At 30.9% G+C, this 14,477-nt stretch overlaps 1 protein-coding gene across 1 annotated transcript in view; it reads left to right on the top strand.

The window, feature by feature from the left end:
- Window positions 1-14,477, top strand: part of LOC114340681 (P2R1A-PPP2R2A-interacting phosphatase regulator 1) — a 64,555-nt gene that overhangs the window by 43,579 nt on the left and 6,499 nt on the right. The window contains exon 4 of the mRNA XM_050661994.1: window positions 8,817-8,980. Within this exon, the coding sequence (XP_050517951.1) occupies window positions 8,817-8,980 (164 nt within the window). The remainder of the gene's footprint in view (window positions 1-8,816; window positions 8,981-14,477) is intronic.

Here is a 14,477-nt window from a genome sequence, read left to right as displayed (position 1 = left end):
TAATGTAATATTTCATTCTGCGTTCAAATTTTTCAAAAATATTTATTAGTTTTCTCAGGATTCGAAAAAAAATGAATACGTTTAAAGATTATTTCAAACAGACGTTTACTTAAGCACTGCACTACATAAAATGAAAATAAAACTAAATCGTCCGTGAATTAGCTTTCATAAGTTTAAAGACTAAAAACTAAAAACTCATAAATAACATCGGAGGGCAGACTGTTTCTGAAATTTGAATTGGATTAGTATGCCTTAAGTGGAGGCACTTGCGCATTTAAATTCTAAACAAAAGAATTGGCACATGTCCCTTTTGTCAAAAGATTAAAAGTATCTGATGTCGGATGTCACTCATTCATCCAGTATAAGAATTTGGGTGGAACCAAATAAAATTAATGTGTTGTTGGTGTTGGGAAAATATGGATGAGAAAGATTTATTAGATGGTAGGTACACTGAAAAATATTCGCAAATATCCGATTTATTTAAAGGTACGAAGAAGATACGAGAACTCTCAAAATGGTACGCAAATCGGATAATTATCCGCCGATTGGCAACACTGGTGCTGTCCACGGTATTCTGAGCATGCGACGGTAACGGTTCATTCTTACGAAGCATGATCGTTTCTAAAACTATTTTCATATTCTTCTGATTTGTCTGTAACTTGCTAACGCTTTTATTTAACATGTGGAATGGTCAAATAATGGATCTTAGTTTACAAATATCTTATCACTACGCGACATCCTTAATTGCTTTTTTCTGTCTGGCGATAACGTTAATTTATGAAACAAATATTAAGTGATAAACCGTTTAATATAGTTTGGAGATAATAAAAGGAAGTGTTTTATAAACATTTATCACTTGCATCTTCCTATATATGTACATAGTTCAGAAGATTTATAGTCCTGGATCCCGCGTACCAAATAAAAGATTATTAATAGCAAGCTGAAAATTTGTTAATAGCTTAACGGTGTCTATTCGGACAAACTTTAATGTATGGGAACACTGGAACAGGGGAAGCTTTAATTGTGGAACGTGATAAACGTGTGATTCTGACAAGTTTATGATTGTGAAAAATAGCAGGTTATTTTTAAGTTTATTCAATAGCCGACGCTATATAATATATGAAAAAAAGAATGTGTGTGTACTTTGTATGCACGTAAGAAGTTATACTTCTATTATATGATTTTTTAAGAATAAATATACTTTAAACAGTTTGTTTTAATTTTTTTTTAAACACAAAACTAATTTTGTGCTTACCGCTTTCAAAAAAATAAAAAAAAGTATAGGAATGCACTGGATTCGAACTCAAGACCTGTCGATCTCTGGCCGAATCTTATACCAACCACGCTACGACGCACAGTGGGGCAGGAGAGCTAAAAAGTTGGCATAAAATGAAAATACGAAATGCCGTATTTTCTGTCGCAATCATTTTAATTAAATAGTACACAATCCAGCGTATGATCTGACATCTTTTTTTTTTCATTAAATTCCCCTCCACCAGTTGCGACGCGTCGCAAAGGGCACATGGTCCCGTGTTAACAATGCATAGGTCGCGATAACGTGATTCGACTTACGTTTGATCCACTTATTTCTAGTCAAAAGTTAATTTACTAGTAAAATTGGCTACGGATATTTGATCTTCAGGAAAGTGACAATATTATTACAGATGTGATATAATAATTAAGTAAATATAGTCTCTTATAATATGTTGTTTAAAATTACCTGTACAAAATATCAAAATATGCATTTTTCAAAAAGAGCAAGTGATTTGTTAGTGTTCCCAGACTGATCCAACTTTAATTTTGTTTTATTTTGAAAGCTTGAGTATTATTCTTTAAAAAGTCATTTTAACTTTTTGCTCATATTTGCTCTTTTTTTATAATTGTATTTTTTGTGAGGTTATGTTGACCTAATTAAATTGAATAACACTCTATTCTAATTTTTCGTTATTTGCATATTTCAATCATAATAATTCAAGAAAGTGTAGTAGATCCAAAACAAATTAAGATGTATTCCACTTTTTGTTCATTAGTAGTGATCCACTGATCACAAGCAAAAGAAACATAAAAATAAAGAAATTAGAAGACCTGCCAGTGAAAGCACTGCATATTAGTGCATAATACATTATGTTCAAATCTCCGAATGTGCAAGATGTTGACGTCACATCTGATGATTCTGAAGATGATCTGTAGTTTAAGTTTTTCAATATTTTACTTACAAAATTTTATGTTATTCTTATAAATATGCGGTAAATGGTTTTAAAGCACAATTTGGTTAAGCAATTTTTCAAAAATAATGTTAACACAATTGTTTTGAGATATAAATAATATTAGATAATAATAAATCTACATAAAAACAAGTAAATTAGACTTTAGATTTATTTTAAATTAAAATGACTAAACTTCAAATATAATTTAAATCCATATCGGTAGTAACTACGGACATGCAGCTTTGAAAATTTTGAGCAAAACACTTTTTGAACAAGCCATCTTTCAAGGAAAAATATTTGTAAGGCGAGGCCTAGGAAGAAGAAGAACATCCTGGTTAAAGAACTTCAGAACCTGCTTTAACACAACATCTATGGAGCTTTTCCGCACTGCTGCAGATAAAATAAAGATTGCCATGATGATCGACAACATTCGGCACGGATAGACATTGAGAAGAAGAAGAAAACATTTAAAAAACATCGTTTTTGTTTATGTACACACAACTTATAATATTTGAAAAAAAAATTGGCCATAATATCGATAATGATTTAATGCCAACTTATGTTGTCTCTTGCCCCACTGTGCGACGCGACGACTGTGTCTGTATCGGTTCGGACGTACCTAATGACAATTCACGGTAACAAACAGACACGGTGTGAAGTATAATAAATATACAATAAAATGTTTTAAGAATACTCATCTTACTCCTGAGGAAGGCAAAACCAAAGACACAAAAATTATAATAAATATATTTACCAAAAACACTAATATATTCTTTTCACACCTTTTCTTGCACTGATATATTTATACATAGCTTGAAAGATTCAGCAACTAAACGCCATACTGTCTGTGTGCGCATGCGCGCAGTATTATGAAATTTTACTCTCAATCGCGCCTAAAGAAGTATAACTTCAAAAATGTTTGTCCGACAAATATGCCAAATATGTTGGGCATTTTAACCAGTTCGACACGTTAGAACATGTCAAATGACAGAAATTATGTTGCTGATAAATAGCAGTCTGATTTTTGCACGAGAGTTTAACGAAAGATTAAAAAATCAATTGTAAGTTCTGTCCGACAAAATTCATGGGAAGTTTTCGTAGTCCTACGTTCGAAATTGTTTATATCTTACGTCCTCGTGAATAATGTTTGCAAGGCTGTATCATGCGTACTAAATATACAGTGCGCTGGAATAAGTGTTACTTATCTTAGTATATTATAGCATCAATGTTTCGAACTTTACGCGATCCCTCTTCAGGTGATAGGCACAACTTTGATTTTTTTAAATGGGAAAGTACATCATGTGACACCTCATTTAAAAGCTTTTGAAATACTGATTACAAAAATCTATAATAGTTTAATCCTTTTTGAAGCGTCGGCGTCGGCTCAAAATTTAGGTCGAATTCTTTTTACACACATTCATTTTTTTCGAATCCTGAGAAAAATAAGTATTTTTGAAAAAAGGATGATGAAAACTGCCCCCAACTCGATTCGAATTCCATATAGGTCACCGTTTAGCATATATAGTGAAACTCACTTTCTGAAATTTTTAGCCCCCTAAGTGGTCATGTGACCCACCTAGAGCCTAATTAGGCTTTTTATGTTTTTATTTTTATCTCAGCCGTATCGAGAACTAGCGAAAAACTTTAAACAAAAAATTGTAAGCTTTAAAAAGTTCTGTCCGAAAATTTTTTTTTAATTCTTGGCGGAAATTTAAATTTTAGAACGATTTTAAAATTTTAACTGAGCATAAAAAAATAACTAAGACATTCGTTTTCACGAAAAAAATATATAACGTGTATTTTTGCATAATGTTTCACCCTGAATTTTTTCAAATTTTTAAAATTTTTGAAACGCACCTTCAAAATTAAAAAACCACATTTTTTCGGGTTCTTTTTTCGTTTTTTGATTCATTTTCATACATATTTTTCAAAAAAGTTAACACCGTCACTAGAATAGGTAAAAAACTGAAAAATAATTGGGGTTTGCTTAATAAAATTTTTTTGTAATGTGATCCATTTTCAAGATACAGGGCGTTGAAGAAAACAAAATTTTACACATTTTTTACGATTTTGCCGAAACTACTGGCAACATTGTAATAAAATTTGGCGAGTTTTAAGAGGTAGTTGTGCATTTTTTGACTTACAATTAAGAATTTTATATTTATCATTGGCACGCAGACCATCTTCATGGTCTGAACTTTTTAAAGAAAAAAGATAGTACGCCACTGACATATTTCAAATTAACAATCGTTTTTGAATTCCTCGTTCAATTTGTGACAAAAAATCTATCTGCTTATTTTTTCATACGACGCGCGATTTTTATTCAAAAAATAAAACATCTTAACCATTACAAAGTATTCGAACTTCTAGTAGTTTCTACATCTACATACCTACATAAACTCATACATCCATTATAAAAACTAATTCGAATAATTTGGAAGCGTTAAAATATTTTATTTTTGCAGCAAAACGGCGCGTCGTATGAAAAAATGAGAAGATAGTTTTTTTATCGCAAATTGAACGAGGAATTCAAAAATGATTGTGAATTTAAAATATGTCAGTGGCGTACTATCTTTTTTTATTTGAAAAGTTTATTAACAGACCATTACCCCTATGCGCGCCAATGATGAATATCAAATCCTTAATTGTATGTCAAAACATGCTCAATAACTACCTCTTAAAACCCGCCAAGTTTTATTACAATGTAGCCAGTAGTTTCGGCAAAATCGTAAAAAATGTGTAAAATTGTGTTTTCTTCAACGCCCTATATCTTGAAAATAGATGTCGTTGCAAAAAATTTTTATTAAGCAAACCCCAATTATTTTTCAGTTTTTTACCTATTCTAGTGACGGTGTTAGCTTTTTTGAAAAACATGTATAAAATTGTATCAAAAAACGAAAAAAAAACCGAAAAATGCGGTTTTTTATTTTTAAAGGCGCGTTTCACCAATTTTAAAAATTTGAAAAAATTCGTGGTGAAACATTATGCAAAAATACACGTTATATATTTTTTTCGTGAAAACGAATGTCTTAGTTAATTTTTTATACTCATTTAAAATTTTAAAATCCTTCTAAAATTTAAATTTCCCGCCAAAAATTAAAAAGAAAAATTTTTCGGACAGAACTTTTTAAAGATTACATCTTTTTTATTTAAATTTTTTCGCTAGTTCTCGATGCGGTTGAGATAAAAAATAAAAACATAAAAACCCTAATTAGGCTCTAGGTGGGTCACACGACCACCTAGGGGCTAAAAATTTCAGAAAGTGAGTTTCACTATATATGCTAAAATCGAGTTAGGGGCAGTTTTCATTATCTTACCCGGCTAGGCCCTTTAAACGCAGAATGAAAGACTACATTATCACCGAGGGCTGAAAGTCCCTTAGAATAAACAAAAAGTTTCTTTTGAATGATATATTTTAAATTAAAAATCAGATTAAATTTTTTCTTTTTTTCACCCCTGTTACTTATTAAAATAATCATTAATTATCGAAGTTCTCAGGGACTTTAGACCCTCGATAATACTGTAATATTTTTGATACTTTTATTTTTTATACACTGCCTTTAAATTTTTTAACATTACTTATTAGTTTTCTCAGCATTTGAAAAAAATGAATACTTTTAAAAATAATTCAACCGAAATTTTGCGCCTACGCTCTCAAAAAGGATTAAAGTACTATACATTTCTGTAATCAGTATTTCAAAAGCTTTTAAATGAGGTATCACATGATGTACTATTTAAAAAAAATCAAAGTTATGCCTGTCACCTGAAGAGGGATCGCGTGAAGTTCGAAACATTGATCCTATAATATACTATGGTTATTTTAAAAATCGACCTGTTCGAGCGTTTTGCTATGTGCTAGAAAAAAATAAGTTAATAAGGGAGGGTAACACTTATTCCAGTGCACTGTTTAAATAATCATAAATATTTCAATATTCATTTCAGTACTGATTCTTTTGTCGCATATTATATTTCGTATTCTTTGCCCATTTCTCGCAATACTTCCGTGTTCGTTTTCTTCTGTGTCCATGCTATTTTAAGCATCCTCCTATAACACCACAGTTCAAATGACTGTAGTATTTCCTATAACACCACAGTTCAAATGACTGTAGGAAATACTACAGACCAATTACCAAATACTTAGCACGCAACGAAAGGTGATAATAGTTTGGATCAAAGGACATTCGGGTATTCAAGGAAACGAAATTGCCGATAAGTTTGCAAAATCTGCCTCAGACTTAGACAGAGATTTTATTAATCCGTGTATTCCATATACTGATTTGAATACCACACTTAAAATTCAGCTAAAAATAAATGGCAAGAACTGTATGACAGCAAACAAACATGATTAAATTATAAATCATGTCAAGTTCAAATCCTAAGGCTAAGATGGTTCCACAACCAAAACAACAGGAATTTTATTATTACTATTAACAGAATAAGAACAAATCATGCAATGTCACCAAGTTATAAATGTAAAATTGGTTTAGTTGATAATTCCTCATGCTTATGTGGTGAACTGGGAGACTTAACACACATTATACTTGATTGTCCATTAAATAGTGAAAGCACAGATAAATTTTATAGTGAAGTAATTAATAACAAAATTTGCTTGCCGATTAATTTAAACTGTATAATTTTCAATAAGAATATTAATATACTGTATTGTTTATATAATCACACCAAGAGGTGCAAAATGAAATTGTAAATTGCTAACAATGTCTTCGTTAGCAATTCTGCAAATAATTCCATTTTATAACACAAAACAAAAAATTGCACACATTAACTTTTACCAAATTAATAATTTATCCACTATATACTCGTGAAGAAGGATGATTTTTTTTATTAGAAAAATATGTATGTGTGTTTATATATGTGTACGTATATGTGTGCATATATCGCTGGTACCTATGATTAATGTGATTCCTAATACATTTCCAGTGAAAATAATAACTCTTTGATAAGTATTGGCTATTACAATTTTTTTGTATGCGTGTCCGCGAAGATTATAACTCCCAAAATATTTATATTGAAAAATTTAGCTCATAATAGATGCCGACGAAAACAAGTATTTCTGAGAACTTTTTACTATTTATAATTCTAATTTCTGTGGACCCACAAACAGAAATTATGTTTTTTGCCGATAAAAATAAATTCCCCTAACCTAACTCCCCAAAAAATAAATTTTTTCGCTAACACTTTGTTAGGGATTATAATTTTCACAATCATATAATCGAAAATAATATTTTTCGCGGCGTTCATTGACAGTTCTACTCTTAACGGCATTTTTCGTAGTTATACTTTTCGTAGGCGGCGGCGATATATCTAGGTATAATATATTTTTATTATGTAAGTTAAATATATGTAAATGTTTTATAATATCATATATTCTAGTTATGTAATATTATATTTAAATGTAAAAATTGTCTGGCTAATTGGTCATTACCAAAGCCATCAAATTAAATTAAAAAAAAAATGACTGTAGCTTATTTATGTGTTCCTGCTTATAATTTGTCATTAGAGTAACGTAATGACAAATAGCCCTTTCGTTACCGGCTGACACGATCGTGAGCTCATGTTTATGTGGGTATCGATATCAAAATAAACATATTTTTACTAGGAAAGATGATATCAATATGTTGTGTCTATCGTGTATTATCAGAGTAACTGAAATTATTTAAAGAATTCGTGCTTAGTTTGCAATAGAATACCCTATAAAGAAGGCTGTGTATTTTGACGACAAAACCTTTAAAGGTAAGTAAAAGATGTCTTGTTTTTTATAAGTGTTTATGTTATTGTAACGGGGTTGTGGTATAGATAAAGTTTCAACTTAAAGATAATAAACAAGATTTAAGAAATTAATGGTTTGTTTGTAGACATCTTGTCCTGTAAAATTTGAATATCACGATAGTGAGTTGCCCTCACACATTCAATTTTCAATAGCAGGAAATTAAAATACTAAATATTTATTGGTTTGACTTTTCATTAATTTTTCTATATTTTAATGATAAAAGTAGTTTTTCTAATTATTACAGGTGTGCCTCTCACTCACGATTTGGCTCTAGAGTGTTAAATTATGGTAACTAGTCCGAAATAGAAGGTTTAGATGGCGAAAGTGATGTTGCTTTTGACGTTCAAATGTTTAAAAATAACACCGATGACAAGAATATTGAAGAAACTGTATTAGATGAAGAACCTGTATTGGATGAAGAACCTGTTCCTTCAACGAGCTCTTCTTCAGCAAAGAGGCAATGGAAAGACATGACATTTCAGCAAAAAATGTTTGTTCGATTTTAGTTAGTATGTAATAGCATGTTAAACAATTAAAAAAATAATTTTTATTTGGCCCTAATGGTGTTTTACGTTTAATAAAAATGAATTTTTTCATACACTTACGATCCTGCATTCATAGAACATAAGCCCAGAGCGCACGAACGTGACATGTCATTTGTGACAAATTCAAACAATGAATTTTTTTTCTGCATTTTTTACACCTTTTTTAGATACCGTATATCTTGTTTATTCAAAGGAAAACTTCATTTTCACTAAAAAAAAATTCAGGCCTGAAAGGGATAGTTTTACTATAAAATAACTTCTGACAATTATTTACAGGTCTCGGACGATTGTAAGAAGAAGTGCTAGTCCAGTTCTACGTCCCAGTCCGTTAGGAGTTAAACGGAAACTAGACGATGTTGATTATCACCTTAGCCCGCGAGCAAAGAGGGTCTATAGTTACTCAGGTGGAGCTGAAAGGGGAGGATTGCTCACCACTATAGGTAATATAATTCATTATGCTGGAATAGACACTCGTTGAATTTTTACCACGTCCGGGAAAAATCTTGTAATCGATTTTAAACATACTTCTCGTGTAGCTAAAGATCTGAAATTTTCAGAATAGCTCAAACTCAATGACAATGCAATATTCAACAGCTTTTACATGTATACTGTTATGCTCTACTTTATCTCTTTTATTAGATTGATTAGCAAATTCCTAATTTAATTAATCACTCAATTAATTAATTTGCTGCCTATGTAAACAAAACCAAATTTAAATTAAATTTTCAAATAAACTTTATTCTCAGGGCTAATTTTGTATTCGATGCAATACCTTTACTTCATGGCTTCCAGTATCTCTAGTTGCTTACTCCTTCCAGGATAAGACAGGGAAATTAAACACATTCAATATCATATAAATGTAATATATTATTTATTTATCCAATATGCCGTATAGGCATATTGGATAGGCATATAGGATAGCAAGATCAAGAGGACGATCACCGACTAGATGATCTGACCAAATAAAGCATTCAGCTGGAAACTCATTCTGCGAAGCTCTTAGAGCAGCTGAAGATAGAGACCAATGGAGAAACATTGTTAGGAATATTGGAAGAAATCACGATCCTCAGTAATGGAGAAACGACAGGAGAGAGAGATGCCGTATAGATAAGAGTTAACAAAAATACTAAAATATAAATTTGTTGCAACAATTTCTTACTTAATAAATCAAGTTTTAACTCTGATGTCTCCTTGTTTTAACAGAAAAGAATTATTTAAAAAAAATTCATTTATTCATACTAAATTTAATAACATTTACTTTTTTTCTTTTGAATTGATTACTTAAAGTTGGAATTACTAACTGAGTTATAGAACTGTTCAATACAAAAAAAAATTAGCATATATGGTGTGGATAAAAACAAACTCTCTCAGTTTCATCAAATGATTTGACTAACCTTTCTGTTTCTTCACTCCTTCTTCTCCCAGATTGCGTCGTCCTTGATTCTTCCTCACGTACTCTTGGGATGTTGCGACAAAGTCCCTCTCGTCCAAACTGCTTCAAAAACAAACACACCCAGGACTCGCTCGAATTCTCCTCAGTTTCTCCTTGCTCGATATCTTGTGCAAATAGATACCAATCAGCTACTCGTTCTAGACAGAACAAAGGAATCTTCCTCGGACACAGGAAAATTTTACTTCTCAACTGGTCAACAATTTCGTTTAAACTTGATTCTGCTCGCAAAGGCCGATTTCACCACTTTACACTGACTTCTCACTTTTCAAAAACTGGACTGCCCTCTCCCGATATTAATCACACAGTGACCATCTTTTCTCTCTCAAATTCAGACTCCACGTTCTCATCCCTTCCATCGATTTTTCTCTACCCAAAACATTCATACTTTCCTTTCCTAAGAAACCAACTTAATTTGTATCCAACTTTCCATTTTGTTAAAATTTTAAGAGACATCAAATTACTATCGTTTTTTCACAGAACTAAACAAAAGGCCTTACATTCTAAACTCAATAAAATCTGTTTACCATTTAAATCTTCTACGAATTATTTACAAAAATCCTATTATGCACTTTCCAATATTTCCGAACTATTGTCTGTAAATCCTTTCAAAAAACCCATTAACGAAAACCACATTAACGATTTCAGCTTCCCCGAAAAAACACTGTTTATTAACTAAATTAGACTCTATACAATTTTTGGCCATATACAGGGTGAAGAAAATCTATGATCTCGTGATCTTTGATATAAACTTATTTTCTGAATTTTTCCAAAAAACAATTCTACAACAATACATTAGAGTTTTATTTGAAATTTTAACCCAAGCTTTATATGGCAAAATTAGTTTTCACTTCTCTCAAAAGATGGTGCAACTAATTTTTTCAATGGATGGCGTTAATTTCTATTAGACAGTGCGATGAACGGCTGCTTCGTTGGAAAAAATATTCCCATGAGGGTCCAATCTTTTTTTAACAATTTTTTAAATCAAATTGCATAAATCAATATTTTCCTCCCGGACAGTTTGTTTTAGGTTTTTTGGACCATTCTGGACAAAAAAGGTCTCTTATAATTTTTCTCTAAAGTTGATCGTTTTCGAGTTATATGCAATTTAAAATTGAAGAAAAAAACGAAAAATGGCGATTTTTAAGGCTTAATACAGTAGAACGTCGATAATCCGAACTAATTGGTACAGGGGTAGTTCGGATTATCAAATTGTTCGGATTATCAAACATATGTTCAAAATACATACAAAGCTCATAAACATAGTACATATTATGTACATACGTTTTAGTTACAAGGAATAAAACACCTGCATAATAAACAAATATTTTATATTCATGCCTATTCTGTAACTCATTTCGATGATAGAAGTCAGTAAAATCGAATAGAAGTGACCAAGTCAAATAGAAATAGTCCAAATCCGTATTCCATAACTACTTCGGAATCTCTACAATCGTAATGTGAATAGAAATCACTTCGACAGCATTTACCCTGTCGAGATGAGATTTCGATTATCGGAATTGTGGTTGACGCAAGCGCATTTTGTTTTGTTTTGACGTTTATATTTTATATATAAAAATAATTAATTACATACTACTTATTTATAATTATTTATAGTATTTGTACCTTTTTTTAGCTGCTTAATTTTTAGTCTGTGGTGTTATTTGTTTAGAGAACTATATATATTTCATGTAGACATGTTGTACGAGTATGAATAATTGGACCTCACCTTATTTATTTGCTACTTGGCGTCTGAATGTTTCCCATTCACATTGTTGCCATATTTTGTTCGCATATTTCTTGTACAATTGCAATCAATTGTATAATGCACAATAATAGCATACGATAGACTTCTTATGCGTTAATTGATAAATAAATATTATACCAGTATACTTGTATATTTATCAGTCAACGCTCATAGTCTGAACAAATTATAGAAAAGATGCCATTTTTGGGAAAAGCTGTTTAGCAGTTATTTCAACTGGAATCGAATCTTAAAGATTGCCTATTATTAGTAATATCAATTTTAAATAATTTATTAATAATAATGAATTAATAACATCAATTTAAATATCTTTGATTTAAAAGCATTTATACTTCTTATCTTCACTTATCTTTTTTATTTATCAGTTTATCTTCTTTTTTATATCAATTTTAATTAACTTTAATTTAAAACCATTTATCCTCTTTTGAGCTTTTTGCATCCAGTATTTACACGAATATTTTATTTACTTCTCAAAACTTTGAGGATAGTATGAAGAAAGTATGAAAACATTGAGGAAATGGCAACGGTGTCATATTTCAAGTAACAAAATAGGTCACAGAACACAATTTCGCTGGTTACTGCGCGGTTGCCACCTCCTCAGAACCGCGTGAAATAGAAGTCAGAGATTTCGATTACGATATGAGATACAGAATACCGATCCAAACACAAAAATGACGCGATAGATATCAAACATTCCGATTTTGGGTAATTACGATTCGACTTGGTCATTTCTATTCGATTTGTTAAAAGTTACAGAATAGGGCTGATTGTATGTATACCTGCATAAATAAAACAAAAATCCGCGGTCATATTTTGCACATATTGTCATATTAAATCCAAAAATTCGGTCCGTGATCATATTTATTAATTTTAAAAAAATTTTTGCGTTCGGATTAGCGATCGTTCGGATTACCAGTGTTCGGATTATCGACTTTCTACTGTAACTCGGTTAAAAGTTATTATTATGAAAGTCAGAAAGTGACTAAAGCAAAGATTAAAGCCACCCCTACAAGATCCTGAAAAAAATTTTGTCATTATTTTATTACTAAGCTGTTATTTTTAAGTAAAAATAATGAGCGCCATGCACTTATTAGGCTGCCGTCAATGGTGAGTGCGAGAGAGATGCCATTCCGGCAGTCAATGGTGCATCCTACTCGCACTCACATTTACAGCCGCGTCAATACGATCTTACCGCTCATTGTTAATAATTAAAAATAACTGCTTAGTAATAAATTAATGACGCACAATTTTCAGGATCATGTAGGGGTGGCTTTGGTCTTTGATTTAGTCACTTTCTGACTTTCATAATAATAATTTTTAACCGAGTTATTAAGCCTTAAAAATGGCCATATTCGCGTTTTTCAAATTTTAAATTGCTTATAACTCGAAAACTATCAACTTTAGAGAAAAATTACAAGAGACCTTTTTTGTCCAAAAAACCTAAAAAAATTGTCCCGACCGAAAACTTTATTTTTGCAATTTGATTAAAAAAATTGTTAAAAAAAAATTAATTCTGGTTAAATAATTTCTAATATTTTATCTTTAATTTATATGAGAAAATTTCTGATTTCAGTATTTGTGGTTCTTTTTCATAATTTCTTTTATCTATACGTATTATTGTCTGGTCGTTGTTATACCTGGTGGTGAATTGGAAAACGGGCCATAGGAAACTCATTGTAAAATTCCTGTTGAATTCCTGTTTCCCTAATTATTTTACACAAAAAGACATTAGAAACTATTTGTAGAGGATTGAAATCTGTATTGAAAACAACTGTTAAAATTGTTTTACGAATTAAACAGATTTCAATATTTTGTAAAAATGTAATACATTTTTCAGTTTTTCAGCCCAAAATTAGGTCACACACAGTGCAATAATGTGTCACAATGAAGTTATTATTTTCACATTTTTGAACTGTCAATATTTTTATTTTCTCATTTATTGTTTAAATACAATACAGTTGATAAGATACCCTCAGTTGCGGAGAAAGTATTAATAATAAAGATTTTTGAGGTTATACTTCTTTACGATCGAGGGTGAAATTTTATACTTGCCTGGCGCATGTGCAGACAGACATTATGTAGTTCGTTGCTAATCTTTCAAATTATGTATGTATCAGCGCAAATAAGTCATTAAAAGAATATATTAGTGTTTTTAGTAAATGTATTATATTTATTATCATTTTTGTGTCTTTGGATTTGTCTTCCTCGGGAATAAAATATTTTATAATAATAGTAAGTACAGTAGGACCCCGCAAATCCGAACTAATTGGGGGGACAGCCTGTTCGGATTCCGAAAAGTTCGGATTATCCGAAAGTTAGCCTAAGAAGCTAACGAAGATGATTTTTAAAAGATTTAGACTACCACCGATCCCTTTATGAAACTTTATCCGCACGTTTATGCCTCCAATATTCTAAAGCTGAAAAATATTTAGATCACTGAAATATTAAATCGCTAACGCCAGTAGTTTTGTTTCGTCACGAGACATGGGAATTCGGCCATGTAAATGATTCATTTAATTTTTAATCTGGATATTGATTACACTATGTTTCTCATGTTTCTTATCTTTTTCAATGTTTTCGTTCATAGTATACCATGGGAAATGTGTATTATGCACATTCCTTTATTGATTGTGTTTAGTCTAACTCGACGCTTTTATTCACCCATTAGTGTTGCAGTGTTTAATACTGTAGCTAGCATCTTACGTAATTATTTTCTCACATA

Source organism: Diabrotica virgifera, chromosome 9, assembly GCF_917563875.1.
Source record: "Diabrotica virgifera virgifera chromosome 9, PGI_DIABVI_V3a".
In the NCBI taxonomy this organism is placed as follows: Eukaryota; Metazoa; Arthropoda; class Insecta; order Coleoptera; family Chrysomelidae; genus Diabrotica; species Diabrotica virgifera.
This window is presented reverse-complemented; position numbering and strand designations above follow the sequence as displayed.